This window comes from Argentina silus (genome assembly GCF_951799395.1).
Source record: "Argentina silus genome assembly, chromosome: 7".
Lineage (NCBI taxonomy): Eukaryota > Metazoa > Chordata > Actinopteri > Argentiniformes > Argentinidae > Argentina > Argentina silus.
Window position 1 is genome coordinate 3,187,501 of NC_139661.1, and position 26,103 is coordinate 3,213,603.

At 49.8% G+C, this 26,103-nt stretch overlaps 1 protein-coding gene across 8 annotated transcripts in view; it reads left to right on the forward strand.

The window, feature by feature from the left end:
• fbrsl1 (fibrosin-like 1) overlaps positions 1-26,103 on the forward strand; it is a 233,861-nt gene that overhangs the window by 202,058 nt on the left and 5,700 nt on the right. For 6 of the 8 annotated variants that reach the window (XM_083673504.1, XM_083673508.1, XM_083673505.1 and 3 more), the window contains 9 exons: positions 15,768-16,191; positions 16,470-16,726; positions 18,043-18,302; positions 22,144-22,194; positions 22,365-22,460; positions 24,008-24,079; positions 24,263-24,292; positions 24,460-24,531; positions 25,166-25,298. In XM_083673504.1, coding sequence (XP_083529630.1) covers positions 15,768-16,191; positions 16,470-16,726; positions 18,043-18,302; positions 22,144-22,194; positions 22,365-22,460; positions 24,008-24,079; positions 24,263-24,292; positions 24,460-24,531; positions 25,166-25,298 — 1,395 coding nt within the window. Of the gene's footprint in view, positions 1-15,767; positions 16,192-16,469; positions 16,727-17,779; positions 17,941-18,042; positions 18,303-22,143; positions 22,195-22,364; positions 22,461-24,007; positions 24,080-24,262; positions 24,293-24,459; positions 24,532-25,165; positions 25,299-26,103 lie in introns of all 8 variants that reach the window. The other 2 variants (XM_083673510.1, XM_083673506.1) reach the window with 2 other exon arrangements.

The window sequence follows — 26,103 nt, forward strand, 5'->3', positions numbered from 1 at the left end:
TACGAGGACCGGAAACGTCTGAGAGAATAACTCTCTCTCTCTCTCTCTCTGGAGCAGAGACCGGGAGGCCATTTTGGCTCGACCGACTCCACACCGGAGGATGTTTTCCGGTGTGAGGCCGCGCCCATTTTGTGTGGGTGTGGGGTCCGCGAAGGCAAAACCTGGGGCATCTTGGGATACGGGGCGAGAAAGATTGCAGGAGAAAACCCATTTCTGAAGTGGATTTTGTGCCCTTGTAATCCTGATTAATTTTGACCCGTTGTGCTCATTTTAAACAGCGCATTACAGTAAGCGTGAACACAGAGAGCCCCGGGCGAAACCAGGAGCTTAGCGGCTTTGGGAGGCTTAGCAGCAGATGGCATTTTAAGCCGGACTTAATAAATTGTTTCCATTAAACTTACCGGCCCACACATGCTGGATTAGTCCAGCGGAACAAAGGAAAAGGAGGAGAGTGAGCAGAAGAAGGAGAGAGAAAAAAATAGAAAAAACAACTACCGCCACCGCCGCACAACCGCAGTCTCCATTGAAACTCTCGCCGGCCACGGGGAGAAGGTGAAACGCGGTCGCTCGCCGCTCGACTCGCGGGGAAAACGGAAGCCGGAGAGTTAGAGAGCAGCACTTGTCAGGGGGATGTCAAGCTCATTTGCGTAATTGACGTGAAAAGTAAACAACAAATAAACAAACGGGCTAAACCGTTTAGCGTCCCCGTGGATTTAGCCTTTTGTTTATCCTTACCTGTTTACATACAAACACTGTGGGGACGACAACACTGCATGCAGAGGATTGGGATTCATAAGAGCATTTCTGGAGCTTTTTTTTTGTTGTTATTGTTGTTGTTTTTTTTCCATATCCAGTTTTCCCTTTTTGGAAATCAATTCCCAACAGACTGAGGGGTGAACCCTAACCAACCCCCCCCCCCCCACCACCACCACCATGAGCTCATGGTTGCTCTCTAAGCTCTCATTATGTGTTACACAGCCCTGGGTCCCCGTGTCGAATCGCTAATCAAGCGCCCTGTCTGCTGCCCTGCCTCTCAGTGGGCGCTGAGTGCCCTTTGTTCCGGGGGCTGCTGTTTGCTGCATGTCAATAAAAGGCTGTGGCCCCTACAGGCCAGGCAGAGAAGCTAGGGCCAGCCCCTCATCCAACCACTGCAGGCTGTCGGAATAGAAAAACCCACTCGTCATACCTCCTGCATGCACAAAGCTGAGAGGCATGGGCAGAGGAGGTGGAGAGGGGGGGAGGCGGGGCGGGGGGGGGGTCAGGGGCAGGGGGATTGGGGGGCAGCACCACTAGATTGAGTGTTTGTACGCGCCGCCTCTCCTCTGGCCAGGTCATTGTGATGTATCGCTAACCTCAGCGCTCAGCTCAGTGTTTGTGGCCTTTCGCCCATTAAATAATGAATAGAGGTTGACCTTTTGACCAGCTAATCAGCTTTGCGGCTGTGTGAGTCGGGGGGGGGGGACGGGGGGGGGGGGGGGGAGTGTGGCGGCCGCGCCTGGCTGTGTCACGGTGAGAACACAGGCTGCAGGGGCTTTATGCCGGCAGATTAGCGCACGCGGGGGGAGGGGGGGGGGGGGGGGGGCTTGAATTAAAAGCAGCCCGTCATTGCGGTGGAATCTAAGCCTGGTAAACCTCACGGCGGTACCTACTTTTGATTTGTTTGACGAGGCGCAGCCGGCTCACGCGCTGCGGAAATGCTTTCTTTATCAGGGGGGGGGGCGATGGCCCGGTATTGACAGAGCACTCATGGCGATGCTCGAGGGTCTAACCCTTTTTTTGGGGGGGCGGGGGGGCATTTGGCACACGTGACGTGATGTACAGTGATGTACAGGATGCGCCCTGGGAGCTGTGTTCCAGAAGCATCTCGCCACTGGCTGTACCGCCTCCTCCTCCTCAGCAGCAGCCGCCATTGCTGCTGTCCCCACCGCCACCGCCACCACCACCACTGCCACCTCCACGCTTATTGTCATGCCAGAGCCAAAGCTCAAAGCTCATTTGTTTCTCTGATTCAATTTAAATTTTAAACAGGAGTCCAAAAAAAACCTCGCAGAATACCGAAGCCCCCTTAATATGTTTCCCCCTGCGCCATCGCGTTCTTAAGCGCCGAGAAAAGAAAATAAATACTTTCGGAATCAGTTGGAAGCCAAAGCTCTGGGTTTGTTTCTTTATTAATCCTTCAGTTATTACTGTTCCCAGTCATGGGAGATCTCATGAGCTCCGTGATTTGTTTTGGGAGAGAGCGGCTGATATTAATGCTGCTTTTATTGATAGTACTAATGCTGTTTGTGCACTAGTCCCTGTCAGAGAGATGAAAATAAAGAGAGGGAGCACGGCAGAGATAAGACACGCGTTTAATTATTAATTGAGCCATTACTGACAGAGATTGCCTTTTTTGATTTAAGGCAGGAAGCTGGCTTCAGGGAGAGAAAAAGCAATTACAGAATTCCCAGCCTGCACCCGCAGCTGCCCATCGCTTTCGCCGCTGTGCGTGCGAGCGGGAGGGGGAAAAAAACACACACACACACACCAAAAAACCCTCCTTGTTAAACCGCCTCATTCCATAAATTATTGTAATTCTTCTTCAATATTTATAGCGTTTTAAATTATGATTACGTTGTCATGTTCTATTTATAGGGAGTGGCGGGCAAAAGGACTTGCCACACTACCCACAATACCCTCTGGTCCTCTGGGGGCCAACTGGAGGGATTTGGTCAATTTGTGTTACATTTCAGGAAGTGATGTCACACTGCAACACACTAGCTCCTTTTTCCAAAAGGTTTATTTTAAGACAGAAGCTCAAATTGATTCAGTCAATTCAGGCTTTTTATCGAGGAGGGCAATTAGTCTGCTTGTAATGTCATTGCCGATATGTCACGCTATCCCAGAGAGCACTGTTCCCCCCTCCCCCCCCCCCTTAGAGGAACTATTAGTTCCATTAGAAGAATGTGTGCTCTGTCCAAGACCCTGGCTGTGCATGAAATATTAAGTTAGCTCCTGTCTAGAGTTACTCTTTCTAAGTGGGGGATTTGGTGGCTTACAGCTTTAGCCCCAAAGCACATACAGTCCACAGTACTCAGGTACGGTATAGTACAGTACAAGTACAGTCAACCCAGGACAGTTCCGCTCCCCCTGTCTTTGATAAGGTATTGTCTGGGCAGGGAAACCCGAAACCTGTCCGTCACCCCGTGACATTTCCTGTCATGCATGCCAGTGTCTCGTCTGTGTGTGGTGATAGGGTGTTGTGACAGAGAGTGGGAGTTGAGTGGAAGGCTTTGTGATTCGGCCCTTTGTGCGCGTCTGTGTTCATTGACTGAATATGGATCCGGCAGCAACGGTGCTGAACAGAGAGAACAGTTCAGTGAGCAATTACGCAGATGTGACTTTGTGGCCACCCGTGATTTTTTTTTTTTTTTTCCTCTCCACTTTTCATCTGCCCTAGCTTGCCAAACATGTAGTTTGAATATTAGATTTTTTTTTTAGATGACATGGTGTGTCATTTTTGCTGTGCCTCCCATTTCAGTTCAGAGTGATTGATTGAAGTATACATATATTACATTGCATTTATTACAGCGTGTCAGATAAGTCGAGAAAGAATACAATAGTGGACTGTAGTTGAACCCGCAGAGCAACATGAGAAGCAAGGCATAAGCCTCCCCTCACACACACACACACACACACACACACACACACACACACACACACACACACACACACACACACACACACACACAGACACACCGAGGAGAAGGCTTCAGTGCCCACCTGAGACTCTCCCCTAGACTCTCTTAGGGTCAGGGTTAAATGATAAACTGTCTTCCCGCTCCCGTATTTATATTTTCCGGAGCGTGTGATTCCCATCACCTTTACACCTCCCATGTGTGAACCTCAGGAGCGCCGTCAGCGCCGCTGCTGAGCAACAAATCAGAAGAACAGATGTGGCTGTTGCGGTGGCTGTGACCCCGAGGTGACACTTCCTTACACCTCGCCTGACATTTCTATTTGTGCACATGTCAGCCACGGATGAGCGCGCGGCAGCAAAAGGCAATAAGCGAGCGCTCGATGATGGAACGCGGAGCGAGGGCCATTTACCAACGATCGCATCCTGCGTGGAGACCGGAGAGGTTGAGCTATTGTTTTTTCGTACGCGCGGCTTGTTTGGGGAACGTTAGCTCGGCGGGCCGTCGCGTTTTGAAACCAGGGAAAGGGGTTACGATAAGTAGACGCTCTTGGTTGGAGATGGACTCTCTGTCTTTTTGATTCGCCGGTAGCTGTTGAGTATGGGCTGGTAGAGGGCCAGAGAGCAGAGCAGAACAGAGCAGAGCGCCCCCCCCCCCCAACTCCACTTAGCGATGGAGCTACCGCTTCTTCTCTGGTGCACTGAGCCCTAAGCCCCCCCCCCCCCCTCCCCCAAGCATCTGTAGGAAGCCCAGACCAAGGCTGCTGCTCCAACCATGGAACGCTCCGTGGGAGATCAGAGGTTTTTTCCCGATGAGGGGGAAAGCTCCTCTGGAGATAGCCGCAGGGGCGGAAGCAGACTAAGAGCCCGCCATGCACAGAGAAGCTCTCATCTCAACGGAAATAAGCCACCGAACCAACCAAGCGAAGGCCTCCTTCAAAGTGACCGTCTCAGAAGAGGCTCCTTCATGGCTTCTGCAGCAGCAGCAGCAGCAGCACCACCCCTCATCCCAACGCCAGTGTAATCTCTCCTCCTCCATCAGAGAGACGATCAGCTGCAGGATACCAAAGATGCGTTTGCATTGTTTGGTTGGGAAATGCAAGATGATTGTTGTCTTATCTTCTTGTCGTCAGGCCTTTGAATGTAAAGCGCGTGTGGATGCTCTCAGGTTTTTTTGGGGGGGTTTTTTATAATCCTTTTTTTCCTCGCTACAGTTGTTTTTGCGAGCAAGTGAGGGAGTGAGTGTTTTTCTGTGTTTGTTTGAAGAAGATCCCAGCTCCACTGCTTTTGCTGTGCTGCCCCCCCCCCCCCCCCCCACCCCGCCCCCTTGTCTGTTGCACATTCAGAGCCAATGTTGTTTGCAGATGAGACTGTAATGTTCATTGACAAAGCCAGATGGTAGGAGATTGTGGCCAAACATGCCTCTTGGATAATGTACAATCACTGGCAGAGAAGAGACGGCAGCCTAGATGGATATTACAAACATGCTTGTAATGGATTTGACGTTTTGGAAAGCAGTTCACACAGGCTTATAGAGACTCGAAAAAACCCGTAGCCAGCAACAGGACGGGAAGTAAAATGGTTTAGATTCCATGACGGGAGAAGGACACTCTTTGCATCTGAGGAAGCATGCCAAAGACTATTCTGTAGAGTCGAGAGTCCAACCCGGGGAGCGCGAGTCCAAATCAAACAGAAATATCGGCGCGGCATATGCAGTATTTTCATATGAGGCGGGTGGTCCACTTCTGGTGTTTGTACAGTGACATGGTTAGATTTCCTTTCCATACTGCATACTTCTCGTTCGGTGGTATAAACGTCTCTGTTGCTGTCAGTGCTCTCTTAGAGGCTCTCTGTCTGGTACCATAAAGTACAGTATAGGCCTGTCTGTTCCGAGCATGGTGGGTCTGTGACAGAACCCAGCGATTAGCCCTGAACTCGGCACATGGTGAAACGAGTAACGCGATACGCGCTGCTGAGAAAGAGCTTGTGTTTCAAACCCGTATTTCACCCCGGACGAGCACCATTAATCGTCCTGTGTTTTGTTAAGAGACAAGCGGTAATTCGTTCAGACACGGGGGCCCGCTGTCGGGGGGGGGAAGAAAAAAGCGGAGCGAACATGCAGAGTGTGGTCTGACTCTCCACCAATAATCAAGCGGTCATCTGTTTGGCTGTTGTTTTTGGCTACCGGGCGTCTTCCCCCCGCGTTGGACCCAGCACCGGCCCCCTAATGGCTGCTCAATCTAATGCCCCATTCAGAGCAGGGATCAAAACTAGAGAGGCTGTTAGTTTAGTGCTGCTGTGGAGAGGAGGAAGCAGCAGGACTGGGATCTCTCTCCTGTTTGCTTTAGAGGGGGAAAGAGAGCAGAGAGAAGAGAGAGCCACAGTGCCACATCACCCAGGGAGGCCGTAGACGTCTGAGGTCCCCCCCCCCCCCCCCCCCCTTTCACGACCCATACCTCATGCTTACTCTCCCTCAGCGAGTCAGGATGATTAGTGTTTGTGGTAGCAGAGCCGTATGTACAGTAGATTCTACTGTATGCTTGAGAATATTCTCCAGTTCGTTTGTATAACCCCCTTTCATTAGTCAGGGCTATATTCCAAATATATGATCGTTTTATTATAAATTATCGAGTATTATTAAATGAAAATAATATTCAAATAAATTATCGAGTGTTATTGTTAATCCAACAGTGGCCAGAAAAAATATTGAATATCGAGCGCTTACTGTCGATATGTAAATGAGAAATTAAATATGTATATGTCAATTTCATAGCCATATATCATAGATGACGTTTTAAAGCGGTGGACACGTTTTCATTTCAATTGAAGTCATCTATAATGTAATGCATACAGTGTGTGTGGTGGCGTCCTCCTCTCCTCTGCTCCTATCAGAGCCCGGTCTGAGGTTTGCAGGTCAGACCTGATTGAGGACTGATAAGACGACGAGTGGACGCAGTGCCGGAGGCTTCTATCCGCTTTAGCCTAGCGCTCCGCATTATCTTCTCAGGCCCGCGGTAGCGCCGCGGCTAATCTCGGAGCAGGTGCGGCCCGAGCGGAGGTAAAGATGGCAAGGTCCTCAGAGAGGATGAGCCATCTGTGCCTCCCTCTCCTTTTTAAAGCATTTATTTTTTTCCAAAAACACTCACAAGTGTGACACTCATAGCACTTAGCATTTAGCCACACACAATCAGCACAGTCATAGCACACACACACACACACAGAGCGAGAGAGAGAGGGTGCTCCAACAGAATTCCATTGGGTATTCAGTTGGAGGGGGAGTAGCTCTTTGTCACGACTAGCCTCAACAGAAGCACCTCAGCGCTGCTTTTATTTTTCAATTTCTTATCAAGAAGCTTTAGATGTGAAGTACCGTGCTGATGTGTGGAATCATCAGCTGTGAAAATGTTTTGTTTTTCTCCTTTTCTTTTATCTGTGTTTTGGGTTTTCAAGTTTCAGCCTGCCCTGTTGCCACCGCAAGCCAGCTTTTCATGCTGTTTGGAGACTTGCTTCGCCTCCTGAATGATTTGGCTGGTTTGAGTCCAATTTATCTCCAGGCTCACAATGCCTCCCACCTGCCACACCTTCTTCACACTCCAAACAAATCAATTCTTCACTGCACTTAGAGCGCTAAAGTGAAATGCTGCAGCTCATATCGGTACGAAACTCACAAGCAATTGTTAAACCTTCCCTGTCCACTCTTGTGCTATAAGGCTTGTCTCAGATCCTCAGGCCTCGTCAGCAAAGTGTGTGTGTGTGTGTGTGTGTGTGTGTGTGTGTGTGTGTGTGTGTGTGTGTGTGTGGTGTGTGGTGTGTGTGTGTGTGTGTGGTGTGTGTGTGTGTGTGTGTGTGTGTGTGTGTGTGGTGTGTGTGTGTGTGGTGTGTGGTGTGTGTGTGTGTCTCAGTAACTCTGGAGAAGATGAGAGCAGACAGAGCTTCAGCAGGCAGCCCCCAGCAGCCCCACAGGTCAGGCACTAGGCCTTGTCTCCATTAGTTTTCCTGACATGACTCCCTGCCCTCTGCTCCCTCTCTCCTCGCCTCTGCCTTATTAACTTCTCCTCCCTCCTTCCCCTCTCAGTGTGTGTCTCTGGCTCTCTTTATCCCTCTTGCTCTCCACGGCGGAGTAATCGAGAATGATGGATTGGGTGCTAGGAAGCACTGGGAATGTTTGCTAACCTGATACACCGGCGTATTCTAACCCTTTTTGTGCTCGTGGAGGACATGAGAGATCCCAAACGGCCTCCGTCGAGAAGGGCTCTGTGTGTTTGTCTAGCTAAGCACTGCAAGAGAGTTATTCTAAACGTCTGCACCTCAGCCCTTTAAGTATGTCATCAGCACTGGCAGCCGATTCATCCAAGGGCTCTCTTCTTCCCCTCTCTGTGCGCCATTTAAAAATGTCCTCCTTCAAGATGTCTCTGCTGGCTCATGCTAATTTAGACACAAGCGTTATTTCTGCTGAGATTAACTCATTTCGCATGTAGCGATTAGGAGTGGAAAATGGCGTCTCTCGCTGTATCTCCAACAACAGCTGGCCCCTCTCCATCTGCAGTCGTAGAATGCTAATTGCTAACCACCCCAGGAGCAGCTTAGTAGGGGTCACACTTTGAACTGGATCCTCTTATAGGGCCGGTGTTGATTGCATCAGTGTGTCTACCGGACAGCTTGTTTCCTGAGGGGGGCAGCATTTGAAACCTAACCTCAGGCACTTTAAGAGCACGTAGGGGGTGCTATCTTTAGAGAAATGGCACACAAAAGGTTTTAAACGCTAGCCTCCCTCCCCAACCGACAGATAGGATTGCCAGAGCTCCTCTCACGGAAAAACAGTGTGTCAAATGAACCGTCGACTGGTATTTGTTCGCTAAAATCAATGGTTGTGCATCTGTATTGTGTTTGTTTGGAGAGTAGCCAAAGTAGAGAAGGGTCTTTATTTCATTTCCCTCCTATCCGTTTGGTGTCCTGTTTGATCACTGGTGTGCTTCATGTGCACAAGCATGACTATTATTTATGAGACTGGAGAAGCCTGATTTAGATTCGTACTGTATGGACTTTGTGATTTGAGAAGAAATGTCAGGGAATTTGGAATGGAATTTCAACTGCGAGAAGGAATGCGTTTGTAAACGATGGACCATTGACGAGTCCTAATGAGGATATAGTTATTCATATACAGTGCAACAGTAGCCTAGCTTTGATCATCACATGAAAGAACAGAAGACGGGGCCTGTAATAACAGACCATGCAGCATGTAAACATGACAGAGAAATGCAGGAGTTGATGGATGGTGTAGATTCCGGCAATGTTGATAGAGAGACACTGTATTTGTTTCTTCTTCTGTTGCCTCTGCCTTTAGGCTTAGCTTCACAAAGAAGCTTCCTGCACAAAGCATTTGATTTGGAATCCATGTTCCCGCTGAAAATTAAAAAGTCTTATTTGCATTACACAGGTGGCCATCTTAGTCAGCGTCCTGAGCCAAACCCGCTGCCACAGTTCAAAGCGAACAGACAGACGTATCTGAGAAAGCACTTGGAAGAAACTTGATCTTGCAGAAAATGTTTACCCCTATCCGTTCACGGGTTCTGAGCTGCAATGGCTGCCCATGTCAAAACATTGGGCAAGGTAGGACAAATGGATGAGCTGTCAACCCCCCGATTGTTGCTTCACTTTAGGGGCGGGGAGAACCGCCACACCACGTACCGACACGGAGATACAGGCCAGGAAAGAAAACATGGAGGCTCTTTCAGTTCGGTCATGCCACTTGGGATCTGACGAAAGATTTTCATTCAGCCATTTCCCTTCATTGAGAAGTAATCAGTCAGTCACTAAAAGATAATATTCTAACCACTTAGTGACATGTGGGCTCGTTACAGGTTCACACTTGAAACGAAGCAGTAAAAAAAAATAATAATAATACCTTTGTTTCCATTTCAGAGCCCCCCCCCCCCCCCCCCCCCAAGAAAACACACATACTTCACAAACGCATATCTGCTGAAACTTGGGAGCTAGATGGTAATGATTCTCTCTTTCTCTCTCTCTCTCTCCCTCTCTCTCACTTGCTGTCCTGCTTTTCCCCCCTCTTTCTCCACGGGCTTGTAAACCAGCTGGCAGCCCTAATAGAGGATGCTTTCCTGCAGGGCAACAAAGCAGCATTGTTAGGATTGTTAGGGAGCATTATGCAAGCCCAAATAAAGCCGACACGCCGGCAAAGAATTACGGCCCACACTGAGCCTCTACGGTGCCCTGTAGAGAGTCTCTGAAAGGGTCTTGAAGGTATCTGAGACAGAGGGGAGGACGGAGGGAGGGAAAAGGGAAAGCTGTGCTGCTGCTGCTCTGCTGCTGTCCCTCTCCGCAGCGCCACGGTGGGGAGCAGGAGCCGGGGCCTTTTATTCGAAGTGGCAGGCGTTGTCTCCAGTCATCTAGATAATTGCGGCGCTGCGTCCTCTCCTGTAATCAATCCGGACAGCTGCCGCCGCTGCGTTCGAGTCCAGTGGGCGAGCGTGTCTCGCTAATTAATGGAATGATAAGGCTAGTGCACGCCGGGCCGCACAAATAACTCCTGTGTGTGTGTGTGTGTGGGGGGGGGGGGGGGGGGGGGGTTCTTTGCGAAATTCATCCTTGAAGTTCATAGTAACACCCTCCACCCCCCCCGGGTTGATTGTCTGTCCGCTGAGTGCTCAGGGCAACGGGGTTGGTCGGGGAGGTCAGGGGTCCACGGTGGTGAAAGGGGTCACATTCCAGTTCTGACAGGGTGGGCTGGGTGTCATTAGACTTGAGCTTTCTGTTGAAAACCTATCCCAAGATGTCCGCTGTGCCTTCTTTCTTCACAAAGCCTAAATAGCGCTGACCTTCAACGACCTGAGGGGTCCTCTTGCGAAGCGGGGAGAGAGGGACGGTCACGCCAAAACACATGGTCAACCTTTTGCAACAAAGCATTACTTGGGGGCAGGAGGAAGCCTGTGGGGGGGGTGTCAGGCCCATGAAAGCTTAGTCACAATAGTCTGGTCACCACCACTATGCATGGGCATCCATAGGTACTTTCAGTATGCCTGCTGATCTGAATTCCCCCCGCCCCCGCCACCGCCCCTCTTCGACAACAATGGCATGTGCCACGAGAGACGGTGTGGCATATGCTTCCTGCTCCATATGGCCCGGGGTTTGAATCCAGGCCTCGCATGCGGTAAACACTGATTCATAACAGCACCGGGCTGCCAGCCTCTCAGAAATGAACATTAGGTTCTCCCAATGTATGCCTGGGCTTTGACAGTCAACGTGTTAGAGCTTAACACCTATCACACTCCGCTGCCATCAAGTCCCTTTTGTCAGCTGCAATGGAAGGAACTCATTGAAACGCGCCAGCTGTCCCCACTTTTCTAGCTATCTTGGCTGCCTCTCCCTGTCCATTTCCCATTAACATCTCGCTGTGATTTGCACAAGCATTGCTTTGGCCCTCCCTTCGAAAGGAGATTCGAGATGCTCAAGGCAGATTACATCGTGTGAGGGAACAGGCCGTAGCCAATGTCGCTGTGATTTGATTATTAGCGTCGCGACGATTCAAGGACTGTTCAGAGACCCTCCGTTCATCGCCCTCCGAAATCGTCATTGAGTTGAAATCACTCCTGCCCTCTTTTATTTCTTTTTTTGTGCACACACAATCCCTCACAGCGACGAGGAGTTTGATTTCCAAGACTTGCGGTTTTTCCGGGCTTGCTCCTAGTATCTGTTTTAGTCATCTTCCTCAGACACTCAGACTTGAGGTTTGGGCTTTGGCGGTCACAGACAGACGTGAGCTGGAGAGGTAAAAAAGCAGACCCTTGTGAGTTCCACTACTGAGAACAGGAGCGTTTCCCGTCCACCTGAGCCAAGCTGGGAAGGGGATCAAGGCGCAGTGCGTTAACAGTACGCCTTCTGCATCCTTCAACTTCTTTCAGGCGACTCCTCGCTTTCTGTATTTATTTATATATCTTTTCCTTTCTTTTTTCTTGTGTGTGTGTGTGTGTGTGTGTGTGTGTGTGTGTGTGTGTGTGTGTGTGCGTGTGTGTGTGTGTGTGCGTGCGTGTGTGTGTGTGTGAGAGAGGCAGAGAGTCGTCCCTGACTGTTTATCCTCTGGCAAAGCAGTGGTGTGAAAGGAAAGGCAGCGTTTGCCTTGTAAATGAGAAGGCCCGGTGGCGGGGCTCGGCTCCCCGCGCCAGGCTGCCATGGCCTCTGGTTACAGGGAGACATTTACATCCCCTCACGTCTAATCTTAAAACACCATTTGCATACAGGTTCTATTTCCCTCCTCTTTTGAGTGTTGTATATACTGGCAGTGGTAGCCAGGTAACTCATATACCCATAACTCCCTTCTTTGCATACACAGCACACATCTGCTGATGGTTTTGTCAGACGCTTAGACAGAACAACATTCTATAGAGCACACATCTGCGGTCCGAAGGGACGTTGGGTTGTTGATATGCAGGTGGCCAGGTGTGCCTGAAGTAAGTGGGAAACGGTAGCGATGCGTGTCAGAGGCAAAGCATTCTGGATTTGTCTAACGACTTAGCTTCTAGATGCAAAAATCATCATTGGCAGTACTGTGCACACACAGTAGAAGTCGTTTTTTGGACTCTCGATGGTTATATGGTGATTTGTTTCTCCGGTTCCCCCCCCCCCCCCGTCTTGTTTATTGCCCGTGTCATGCAAAACCTGCGTGGTTTACATAGAAAACGACAAAGCTTCATCGAATATCCGTTATTGTTTTAGCGCCGAGTGATCGATCTTTTTCGGAGCGACGTGTTGTAGTCGTGGGTCTGAGGAGACGAGAGACTTGACCGCTCATCCCTTTTATTGACGGGCCCTCGTTTGTGTGCTTCTCGGACCATCTGCCCCTGCTCTCACCCCCGGTGCTGTCCTGTCGGCCGGAGAGGAGGAGCGCCGGCTCTCCAGATGTTCCAGCGGGACAAACGAGGTCAGATGTGAAGGATATCAGAGGCGGGGACAGCTGTGGAGCGACACGCGAGCGTTCCGCGGAAGTCCCTCGGTCGACACATCAGTCACCGAGGGGGGAGGCAGTGTGTGTGTGGGGGTGGGGGGGGGGTGCGGGCAGGCCTGGCGTCCGTCTGGCATTCCCCCCCACTCCCTCCCTCCCTCTCTCCCATCCCTTCACTCAGTGTCAGACCAGGCACGTGTGCACAGGAGGAGGAGGGGTGTGGGTGGGGGGGGGGGTGGGGGGGGCGAGATACACAGGGCTAAATCCCCTGTGTATGCAAAGGCCACAGGAACGACTAAAAAAAGATCAATAGTGAGCCGGGATGTCATCTGGTGAACAGTGATGCCAACACCCCCCCCCCCCGGGAGTGTCACTGTCTCCTCGGTGCAGTAACCGAGCCTATGGGAGTGTCACAGTGGGGGCTGTCCTCCAGCCTGTCTCTCTCCATCTGCTCCGTGTTTCAACCACGCAGGGCAGGGTTGTTCAAGTGCCATGTGTTTTTTTCCGTCCCCTTGTCTAATGGTTTGATTTGAATGACTACCTATGGGGGTGATTAGGGCCAGGGAGAGTTTGGCTGTGCTCTGCGTCAGCAGGGTGCGGGACATCCAGTCGAGAGAGCATTGTGTCCCGAGAAACGATTTACAGCAAAGTTGACAGTCGTGATTAACTGCGGAGCTCGCACTTGACACACTTGACAAGTCGTTAGATGCGGCAGAGAAGGGAGAGCTGTTAGCTGCTTTGGGCGGGCGGGGGGGGGGGGGGGAGGAGGGGGGGGGGGGTTAACAGTGAAGTGTTCTCGTTACAGTATCAAAACACATCAGAGAGGACTTTTAGTCACTCGGGTATTGTGTTTGTTTACCCTCCAAATTACCGTTCGAAATCGAAAAAAGGCTATCAAAAAGTTTGAACAGGACTCGCAGAAATAACAAACAGCTTTTTCAGTCATTGATTTTGTTTGTCATGGCAGTTTGTTTGTTTGTTTGTTTGTTTGTCTGCGTTGACGGTACATAAACAGTTGTGAATAAATGACGATAAATGCGACCTCTGAACTGAAGTGCACAGCACTGACATGAACACAGACATGAACGTACGGTAGACCAGATATCTCAAGGTAAACCTGAGAGGAATGGTATTATGTCACCGTCTTCGTTTTGCAATGATTATTATTTTATTTTTCTGTCAGATTCCATTCACATCCTGGTGCCCTTCGTTAGAGTCAATAGGCAGTGTGTTTGTGCGCAGGCGTGTGTGTGTGTGTGTGTGTGTGTGTGTGTGTGTGTGTGTCTGGACTGGCACGTGTGTGTGTGTGTGTGTCTGGACTGGCACGTGTGTGTGTGTGTGTGTGTGTCTGGACTGGCGTGTGTGTGTGTGTGTGTGTGTGTGTGCATGCGTGCGTCTGTCTGGACAGGCCCTGGGCCGATGGACAGTTTTTAATGAGGAAGCGGCTCATCTGATACCTCTCTGCTCCCTGCCTCCATTACACCCCATTAGAATCATCATTAAGATAACTCACAGCTCATTGTGCCCTCTCAGTATTATAGCCCCCGTGTCCTAGAGTGGCGAGGCTCCAGCAGCAACATTCCCTCCACAATGTGTCTAGGAGAAGGGGTTACCAAGGCAACCTCAGTGAAGGGCGACATTTCGACAGAGGATATTTGCCTCTCTGAGAGACGAGGCCCCAGACAGAAATCCCTATTCCAGACCTCCACATAAAGCCGAATATATATCCTCAGACGTTGAATTCGTTGACGGAAATCGTGACACCTTTTCCTCCCCCAATTCTCCTGTATATGTGGAGTGTGTGTGGGGGGGGAGCGTGTTTAAAATCTCCAATAAGGCGTTTTATTGGCGTTTTTTATGGGTGTTAGAATCCTTCAAAGATTAATCAGGGCTATAATAAGCGCTGGATATTCCATTAGGACTCCGTGTTGAGTTCTGACTGGCTGCCGGGTACTGGAGGCTGCTCTTAGTCATTTTGCTACTGGCTGGAGCCCGCGCGTATGGAGCTTTTTAATTGAGTCTCTAGTAAGCCGTCTTCTTGAATTCCAGCTGCATTAGAAGAGCTGCTTAAAGGGCCGTTTTCCCTTTGTCTGTCTCTCTCTCCTTCTATCTCTTATCTCTCTCTCTCTCTCTCTCTCTCTGTAGGCTCTTTCCTTTTTCCAATCTGTTCATTTGCAAGTGATATTTTTGCGCTCCTTGGGATTTTCACCGCGTGCTGCTTCGGTTATTCAAAAGCGTGATTCCCTATGATGCCGCTGCTGACTGGGTTATTAGTAATGCCCCTTAACGTGAATTTGTTAACGTAACCTCATTCCGTGGGATTAAAGCGAGTGTGAGATATGGTCAAATATGCTGTTTATCGCCAGTGCTTTGAGATTTATCTCTAATTCACGGGTTGAGATTTTTCGAGTTGCTGTTTGCTTTAGTTATTTAGGATAACATAGTACAGTCTAATTGTACTCATTAAAATGCTATGCTCTTAGCACTGAACATGGCGTTTCGGCGCCATGCTCGTTATAAAAGCTACTTGTCTTCCGAAAGGACCCTGCTGAATTCGCTCAGATGAAGTGCCTCGGTTCAAAGTGCTGGGCTACAGCGTTGGAACCCCCCCCCCTCCCCTCCCCGTGAACGTTCTGGGGGGAGGTTAGACGCAGAAAAGGCCATGATAGCGGGCCGTGATCTCTTCTCACAGCACAATTGAAACATAATTATTTCATGCCAGATTGTGTGCTCAGCAGAGCCCGGAATAGGGGCGGCATTTAACTTTAATTAGGTGTGATTTATTCATACTGACTGGATCGCTCACAGAAATTGGATCATCTGATTAAAGCCAAGCATGAAAATGACCTGATTAAACACTTTATAAAAACCAAGGGAGAGGAAGGAAAGGGGTAAAAGGCGTGCAGTTGAAAGCGAGGGGGGGACGGGGAGGGAGACAGATTGTATTAGATATTAGCTTTGTCTTCTGGTCACCCAGACAGACTAGGACACATAGTTATCCATAACAGTCCTGGCCAGAGCCTCCTTCAGAGTCAAGCGATGTTGACCCGTACCAGGAAATGTGTATTCCAAGCATTCCAAGTTCCTTAATGTTTGGTATTCCCTAACGTTGGCTGATGTTGTGTCTCTCCGCAGGTGTGTCAACGAATGAGAGTCCCGAGTCCAAGACTTGCAGCTCGGCCAAAGTCTCAGGGCTCCAGCGTAGCCAGGAGCAGAGCAACGAGGTGTCCTTCGCCCCGCCCGTGCCCAGCCCCACGCCGGCCTCCCCGCCGACGGGCTCCCCCGCCCCCGCTGCCGCCGCAGCCCCCCCTCAGCCGCCTGCCCGGGTGCGGCTCGCCTCCCCGCCCCCCCTCAGCGTCAAGAGAGAGTCGGCGGCGCCCCCCATTCCGATCCTCACCCCTCCCCTGCTGAGGGCCCAGCCCCCCCACCCTCACCAGGAGCACCGGGTCCTGGTGTCCCCCCAGCATCACCCACACCCCCACGGCCCCCCCCACGCCAGGCCTCTGATCAGCCACCAAGTTCACCACCCACTGCAGTACAACAGCCTTCACGACATCAGGTACAGTACAGCCTCCGTTCTAGACTCATTGCTCCTGTCGTGTGTTCTAGACCCTGATATGATACAATATGATACAGAACCACACAATACAATACAATACCCTGATTGTCTTCTTATGTGGAATGGACTTGGTTCTGGTCAGCACATCAGAAAATGCGTAGCGAATTCTCTGAATTCACACCAACAGCTTCCAACCGTGTCGTGTAAAAAGAAAAGTTTAAAAAAAAAACGCCGATCGAAGCTGACGAGGTCTTTCTTCTTCCCGTCTCTCTCCACAGCCACAGTCACGGCAGCAACAGCAGCGGGCTCCCCAAACACCACCTGCCCCCCTCCCCCCACCTCAGCAGCCTCCCCTCCTCCTCCCCGGGCCTGCCTCTGTCCATAGCCAACCTCTCTACCTCACACTATTCCCTGCGACCTCCGGCCCATCGCCATCCGGCCATGTTCGCAACCCCCGCCACACTGCCGCCACCGCCAACCTTACCCACCAACAGCCTTGTGGTCCCCGGGCACCCCACTGGCACCCCCTACCCAGGTAAGACCCACCCTCCGCTCTGGCCTGGCAGCACGGGCTCCCTCCCGCCACCATACCCACTGTGTATTCATTAGAAGGGCCGTTCATGGAAACAATTATTATTATTATTATTATTGAACACATTCTAATAATATTCCTATGTTTTCTTGGACATGGCTCCATGTATTTGTGGCCTTCTGCATTTACACTTAACTAGGAACGAGGAAGAAAAAATAAAGATTGGCAGCTTTAGGTTATTCTTTGAAAATGTATACTGTAGCAAGCTGTAACTATGTACATACAAACTATGTAGTCACATTGACTAATGACATATCAAATATCTAAATAAGAAGCGAAGAATTTGACACACAACTGTACAGAATACATGTAAAATACATACAGTTGTAGACTAAAGTAATGGATCATTGAACTTTTTGGGAACCGATGAACCTTAACATACCAGGTTGCATGATCCCGTAACAAGCATTCTAACCGATCAATTATGATTTGATGATGTGGTAAGTGAACTCATTTATTACTATTTCACATGCAGTAAAGGGAATGATGTATAGCTGACTCTGTTTAACAATCCCTTGACAAAATGGCCCCTTATAGACACATGTTCACGTCCCAGGTCTTTCTCAAGGCATTATTTTCACCACGGTACTAGAATCTGCTCAACAATAACACTCTGCTTCTCCTTAGTCTTATGGCACTCCATTGTTAGGTCTATTTTGGGAAAATGGCCTCTTGAATCTCTTAAAGCGAGATGCCAGGAGGATTTTCATGCCTGTACTGCATGCAGTCATCATATTGTTTGTTATGTATATGATATATAACATGCTATATTTTGTTCTGTGTAATGTAGCCTAATTGTGTGTAAATGTGTTTCTATATAAGAGAAAGTGACAGGATAGTTAACGTTTATTCTGACTTGATGCTATTTAAATGTGTGTTTAAACATTGATAGCAGCCTAGCAGTGAGCATGATGTAGAGAGAGGGAGAGGGTTTATGGAGGGGAGAGTCTCTGTGTTTTCTGCTTGAGATGACTCTTGGTTCTCTCTTGTCTTTAGATACCAGCCTGTTGATATCATTCAACCAACCAATCATGTATTGCCAGCCTCATTCGGGGATTCTGATTGGCACATTGTCACAGGCAACTCTCTTACCGCCACCAATGAGTCCTCACGTAGAAAACCCTCACAGCATGAGCTGGAGAAACAGAGAATGCCAGGTGACTATGTCTTCTTCTTCTTTCCCCCCCGCTGTGAAGACTGACTGGCGTCCGTGCCTTTTCTTGTGTTTTCTTTTCCCCCCTCGCTCTCCTTTCTTGCAGAGCATGACCTCCTGCGGCAGGAGCTGAACAACCGCTTCCTGGTTCAGAGTTCACAGCGTGGCAGGGGGCCGCCCTCCGCCGCCTCCCCGCTGGCCCCCGTGTCGCACCTGAGGGCCTCCGAGTTTCACCAACACCAGCACATGCATCAGCACCAACACACCCACCAGCACACCTTCACGCCCTTCCCCGCCAGTCTGCCCCCGGCCGCCATCCATACTCCGCCCACCGCACCCCCCATGGTGCGTACCCCAGCCAGAAATGTGAGGATAAGTAAAGCTCCCCATACACCTCCCCTCCCCTCCACCCCCCCCACCCCGCCAGACCACCCTCTCCTCACCCAGACTCGCCAAACAACTACACCCCCCCCCCCCCCCCCGTTCCTCAACACCCCTCTGGTCCCTCCCCTCAAGATACAGTATGCTACAGACACCCCCTCAGATGGATGGATGGGGGGGTGGGGGCGGTCCCTGGTCCTCTGCATACTGTTACGACACTGTATAAGACCCGTATAAGGCCCACTGTATAAGGCCCATCTCCACCGAGGGGGTTGGTCCTCTTGGGGCAGTAGCGAGCACGGCCCGGTTGGCAAGGCGGAAGGTCGTGAGTTCAATCCCCGCTTAGGGGCAAGCTACTCCGTGGTTCGCTACAATACTGTCTCTGTGACGGTGTGTTTTCACTGAGAAATGAGGAGGGGGCAGGGGGGGGGGACACCTCCTCTAAACCACCTCATGATGAGCCAGAAAGGATCTGGGCAGATAGGGCTGCCACCTCCCTCCTGTGTTCTATACATGGTTGTAGCCACCTTCGATGCTGAAACCAGACCTAACACACAGACAACTAGTACAGATGTTCTGCTTTAAGTCGGGCACTTTAGAGAGCAGAGCCTCAAATGCATTTACGATGCACAAAGTCTCTGCGCCCCCTCCTTCCAACACAAGGGAAAGCTTTCCCCAAACCATTCAACGTCAGAACAGTTTAATTTAATTTATTCATCATCTCTCTGAACATGACATACATTTTGCCATTTGCAATTTTTGCCTTCGGGAACAAAGGTGAAAACGATTTGAAAGGAGTGTTTTTTACTGTTTTCATATGGATGCGTTTTAAATGTTTTTTTGGGGGGGGGGAATGTTCTGATTTCCATGCCCCACAAGAGACACAAAGGGCCGTCAAACAGATGTGTGGCGTGACTGGGGTCTCGATGCTCGCGAATGACAAATCCAAAGCCTGTGGTTCCAACTGAATGACTTCATCGCAGATGAAAGGGGGGTGACGTCACTGAGACTGCTTTGATAATGGATAATTGCTTCCGCGCTTCCACCGTCATCCACAGGCAGCAAACATTGGCAGCTCTCGATCGAGGAGAAAAAGAAAAAAAAACACCCCCAAAAAACATTGCTCCGGAAAAAGTTAGGACTATTCAATCCATCATTTGGAACGCTACACAGCAATCTCCGAAATAGATTCCGACAGCGGTCCCATTTGTGCCCTTTCAGCATTAGTCTAATAGATATAATCCATCATGTCACGACCTATGATTAAGAGGCTATGCGCGCCATTTAGAGGGCGCTTTTGTGTGTGGGGGGGGTGGTGGTGGGGGGGGGGGGGGGGGGATCAAAGATTACCCCATCCTGTAGGTTTGGAAACCAGAGGGGGGAAAAGACTTAGCTCCCTACGTCCTGTATGGTAAGGCATCCGATAGGGCCTGGACTTGTTTAGATTGCTTCTCAGTCCAAAAGCATGTGGGGCTGTTATCTCATTCTCTCTGCCTGCCGATCTGTCCCCTCTCCCTACATGGCAAAGGAATTATTTATATGCACTTTTGTTTGAAGATGAAAGAGCCTGTGTTCCTTCCTCTCCGCGCTAATGCTGCCGTTACATAGCATACGCGCTCGCTGCTCTCGTGGTTGTAACGACGGGATTTAGACGGCTAATGTATTCTGTTTTTGGAAACTGTGTGTTTGTTTTTTTTACTTAACCAATGTTGTTGTTTTTTCTCTCTCTCTCTCTCTCTCTCTCTCTCTCTCCCTCTCTCCACACTCCCCCGTCCTCCCCCCAACCCCGTCCCCCCTCCAGTAACAATGCTTTCACTTCTATTTACCGCCTGTTTAAAGAGGCAGGAGTAATGTTGATGTTGTGGTTGTTTCTTTTACTGTGTTGTCACGAAGTGCAGTGTGTGTGTGTGTGTGTGTGTGTGAGCGAGCGGCCCAGCTGTGCTCACTCTCGGCGCTCCGTGTCATTCCAACTATGTAACAGCCCTCGGCTAATAGCTGTAATTAATGAAATTATGAATCCTCTGTATTTGTTTATTGTTCTACGCCCTCAAGCAGCTGGCTTGCCAAATGGCAACACTGAGTGTCTTCCACTCCCCCCCCCCCCCTCACCCGTCTTTGGGAAAAGGAATATCCTTAATTGTTTAAAGATGAAATATCAAGCTTTAATTATCCAAAGCTGTTTACAATAAACCTCTGACAGGGCCCATAAATTACAAAGCATGAGTTTTATAGACAGCCATAAAGCGGCGACTATTACTCCCCCAGTGTAAGACATAAAGCAGGCCCCAGCCTTCAGAAGGGGAGCGGACCCGTTTAATGAGCTCGGAAGCAGCCTCAGCGTTTCCAGTCAATAGGGTGTCTGTGTTTGATTTGGGCCAATTATCGCCCCGCAAACACGCCACCGCTGTGGCCGTTTGTGCGGATGTGAATGGCCCCGCTTCACTAGAGGAGGGCCCCGGACCCGGCCGAGACGCTCGGCGGCGACTTTGCGAGCGAGAAAGAAAAAAAACGCCTCCTCTCTCCCGCCCATGTCGCCGAGACCCACAAACAGGAGACCCCCCCCCCCCCCCAACACACACACACAGAAACACTGATTCATGTGCGCACGTTTTTCTGTTTTATGTAAACCCAGAACAGCCGCGTAGCACTCGCCAAGAAGGCTTTTGTAAAAACACTCGCAAAAAGTACCTGCAAATGGTTTGTGTATTTACGGAATAGGAATAGGTTACTGTCAGTTGCAATTAGCCCGCTTCAAAATAGAGGAGCACTATTGGCTTACATGCACACACACAAAGTCCCCCATTCATATATGGGAATACACACACACACACACACACACACACACACTCTCTCTCTCTCTAGGCTCTCACTACTGTCAAATGACACATTTGTAAACTGGATTCCCATGCCTTGGCCTCATGATCAGACTTTGAACTGTATTTGAGGCTACAGTCTTTATGTTGAAAATCCAAATGCACTTATTCTATTAGACACAGAGAATGCTTTCGCAAAAGGTTTCATTACCCCAATAAAAGGCTTTTAAAGTTAGATCAGTCTCATGCTGGACTGTCCCAAATTAGCTTCCCGTCGATGTAGCCTAGCCAATTCAATTGCACTCATAAAAGACACATTGTTTCTATAGCCACGTCTTCTGCGTATGTCTTATGTACAGTATAAGTCATATGTATATGTCCTCCTTCTATTTTGGAGACATTTCTGCCTCGCCTTACAAAGGACTACAATCCCTATAGCACTGAGTATGTGTCTCATTAAGTGTACTTTTCCGTGGCAGAGATCACGGTCAAACAACAACAAAAGAACTATAACGTACTGTAGCAGTCAAAAGCAATTAGATTCACTTTTCTTCGAATTTTCCAGCTAATAGAATCCATAACTCAATCTTCTCATGTCATACGGGCCCTCACAGAGTGAAAGCCCCCCACACCCAAGTATTGTACGCTCAATTGGAAAATCATGCTCCCCTAATCTTGGCAGTCCTCTCGATTGGTCATATTACAGTTGATTTAACTTGGTCTCTCTCCCCTTGCACTCTGAGAGAAACCCATGACCAGAGAGAAGGCTCAGTGTTTCCTTAGCCAGCTGCTTTAAGCCATGGGATTATGATCTGTTATATGAATGATGTCTAACATCCCCTTTCCTCTTATAATATTACCGAATTGGATGCAATGATGCAGGACTTTGTTGTTTTCCTTGTGCTCTATTCCTGTGTGGTGTTCTGTGGTCACGGACGCAGGAGTTAGAAGCATTTTGTTCCTCCGTTCTTTGCATCACTAATATCGAACTTTTGTCTTTTTTTTTTTTTCAGTTCGACAAATATACCCCAAAACTGGACAATCCGTTCATTAGACATTCAAATGTAAGTAACCCCGATTTACTCTGGTTCATTTCCAAATTTTGGCACGTTTTCTACCAAATATTGACATATTTGAGTTTTGATTTGTGTGTGTGTTGTATGTGTCCTGTATGATGTTTTAAGAGGTGGTCTTTGTGTCTCCTCCTCCTCCTCTTCCTCCTCCTCCTCCCCAGTTCTTCCCCTCCTACCCCCCCACTATGCCAGGCATGCCCCCGCTGCTCCCCCACTCAGGACCCTTCAGCTCACTGCAAGGAGCCTTCCAGCCCAAGGTTAGCCCCACTGTACACACCTCCCCTCTGAGCACACTGTAACACACACACACACACACACACACACACACAGTCATTTACTCTCACACTCTCACTCAATAAACCGTACAAACATGCACACATACCATATTCCCCAACAGACACACACACAAGTGCACGCACACACACACACACACACACACACACACACACACAGTAATTTACTTTCATACACAAATAAACCATACACACATGCACAAATACCATATTCCTCAACAGACACAGACACATACACACAGGCGCGCACACACACACACATACACACACACACACACACACAGTCACACAAAAACACACACGCACTGCAACTTAGCATTCCTCTCACCGCTCTTACCTAAGAAATGAGGCTGGAATTCGGGTGCATGAACAGCACCAAAGCCTTACTTTACATTCTGTGTACATGGAGGCGGGCAGGCAGCTGCATTGGGATGTGAAACAGGGCCTGATAAATCTGCTCCTGCTTTAAAAAATGTTTTAAAAAATAAATAAATAAATAAATAAAAGAATCTCAATAATGGACTATTCAAACAAGGTCACTAAGCTGGCTGGGCTGGAGCCCGGACTCTCCGAGCCTCTCAGTGCGGGGCCGTGCCTGTGTGAGATAAGCAGCCATGCGGCCCGTGTGTGTGTGTGACGATCTGGGGGCCCGGGGCTTGGCGGACGCCCAATGCCTCTGACCCATGTGTAAGCCCCCAATCAAAGCTGTCCTAAATCCTCTGGCCTTATTTCCCTGCAGCCTCTATTATGGGAGTCCCTTTTGTGTGGCCGGTGGGAGGGGGGGAGGGTGGGCCTCCAGATGGTTAGAGTCCAGTTAGCCCCCCCTCCATCCCCGGGGCCGTAAAGCTCCCTGTGAGCAGCAGGAGAGCATCGGGAGGGTGTGATGGTTCCCAGGGGTTAACAGGGCGATCAGAGTGACGGGGGGGGGGGGGGGGTGATCTCTGGGATGGATTAAAGTCTGATCTACTGTAGGCACCCTGGTGGTGATAGATGTGATGTGTGTGTCCTGTACTTAAACCCTTCTCGGTTGGGTACTTTGGGGGGGGGTTAGGGCTCTTAAAAGTGCTATGCTTTGACGTCACATATAGTACTGTAGAGTGAGTGACAACGAGGCTGACAGTACTTTTCTAGCTGGAGGGTCTCTATAGTGAAGATCAATGCAGTGTTTTTCAATGGAGTGTGTCCTTTGGTTTGCCTTTGTTCTGTACAGTACAGAGCCCAAGCTTTTCATCGTCTGCTTTTATAACAGTCTGTCCCCCCCCCCCCCCCCTCTCTCTCTCTCTCTCTCCTCCATCTCTCCCCCTCTCTCTCTCTCTCTCTCTCTTTCTCTCTCTCTCTCTCTCTCTCTCTCCTCCATCTCTCCCTCTCTCTCCTCCATCTCTCTCTCTCTCTCTCCTCCATCTCTCCCTCTCTCTCCTCCATCTCTCTCTCTCTCTCTCTCCATCTCTCCTCCACCCCCCCCCCCCTCTCTCTCTCTCTCTCTCTGTATTTTCATCTCTATGTTCCTACAGGCCTCCAATCCTATTGATGTAGCCTCTCGTCAAGGCGCTGTACCTCACACTCTCCTCCAGAAGGACCCACGGGTAAGCCTCCGGCGCTGTTCTGTGCTCTCCTGCGCTGTCCCGAACGCACACACACACACACATCACAGGCTTCACGCGTGGCAAAAATTCACGCTTCACAACGATGCCGTCGTCACATCGGATTGACGGTTGTTTTTGTCTTCTTCTTCTTCTTCTTCTCCTTCTTCTTTTCTCCATATATAGGTAAACGATCCTTTCAGGACATCAGTCAGAGTAAGAAATAGTTTTATTTTTCTGTTTTATTTTTTCCTTTCTCTACACGTTGTCAAATGGGCCGACGGTTTTCTAGAGTTTGGAGGTCTTTGGGCTAACCGTAGCATCGCTCTCCCTCTCTCTCCCTCTCTCTCTCTCTCTCCCTCTCTCTCTCTCTCCTATTTCAGAAACCTGGCAAATGGTGCGCGGTACATGTCCAGATCGCCTGGCAGATCTACCACCACCAGCAGAAGATGAAGGTGAGCCAGCTGGGGGCCCGCTGCGTCTTGGGTGGTAGAGGAGGGAGGTCAGGGGAAGAGAGAGAGAGAGAGAGAGGGCGGCTCCTGTCCTCTGCCAAAAACAACCCCCCCCCCCGCCCCTTTCCCAAGGGTTGCCTCTCTGGCAGCGGCGGCCATTTTGGTGCGCCTTGGGAACCACTCTCCTCCTCTAATGCCCCCAACGGTTTCACTCCCACAGGCGCCTCCCCCCACCCGGTCCTCCGTGGGTTTAGTGTCCCTAATCAGCTTACACATATTTTGTTATGACACAGTGGGTATGGATTAGGGGTATAAAAGGCCTTTGCTTGTGTTTCTATCCCCCCCCCTCTGATCTCTCACCCAGTTCATCTCATTAGCAGTCGTCTCCTTCATGTGAGGAATGGCTTGCGTCCGTTTGCTCACCCTTGCATTTTCAAAGACTTACGTTGCCTCTCTCTCTCTCTCTCTCTCTCTCTCTCTCTCTCTCTCTCTCTCTCGATCTCTATCTATCTCTATCTCTATCTCTCTCTATCTCTCTCTCTCTCTCTCTCTATCTCTCTCTCTCTATCTCTCTTTCTCTATCTATATCTCTCTATCTCTCTCTATCTCTCTCTCTCTCTATCTCTCTCTTTTGCAGCAAATGCAGGTGGACCCTCACAAACTGGACATGAACGGGAAGCTGGACCTGTTCAGCCGGCCCCCCGCCCCGGGGGTCTTCCCTGGGTTCCCCTACACCCACGAGCTGGCCAGACCCCTGTTCTCCTCCACAGGTCAGTTGGCCCACCTAGCCCACCTAGCACAGGGCACAGGAGGGGACAGAAGGACATTTAAAGCCCACCATGCCCCCCCCCCCCTCCCCCCTCTGGGCTCCAGGCAAAACACTAGGCAGCCCAGTGAGGGTTTGAGGAAGGAATTATATATGTAAACTCAACTCATTAGCTACACCCATTACCTGTCATATGTAAGGAGCTTCACTCAGGTAACGAAAACAACATCGCTGTCTCGTTCGAGTCCTTTTCTCCGTACTCCCCTGTTCTCCTAATTTGAAGCGCTGTTGTTGTAAATGTTGTGCCAGACAGGCGAAGTCAGATACATGAATATGGATGGCCCTGTGTCGGGGTAATTGACTGGTAGCTCTGCGTTGAAGGGCAACATGAGGGGCGGATGCCCTTTCCGTCGTAATTATGCACTCGTGTGTCATACACGCGCTTGTAATTGGTTCTTTCGTTAACGATTCATGAAAAGCTTCACATGCCGGGTTTTTTTGTACGAAAGAGCCCCCCCCCCCCCGTGCTCGATGCGTATGCCCGCACGAGCTCACGGAGTTAGATATAAATATATTTATATATATCGAGAGGGAGAGAATGGCCGGTGGTAATTGCTGTTCAGCTTGCTCTCACCCAACCGTCGGTAACCCGGGGAGACATCAGAAATCCTTCACAGTTTTTGGTTTTGATTGAATGTTTAGCCGGTTAGCATTGGGGCTATGAGATATGGCTTGAATCCCATTAGCGTTAGCCGTGATTTTTGGTGTGTGGAGTGTCTGGGAGATTATGAGGTCAGCGTTTCTTTGGG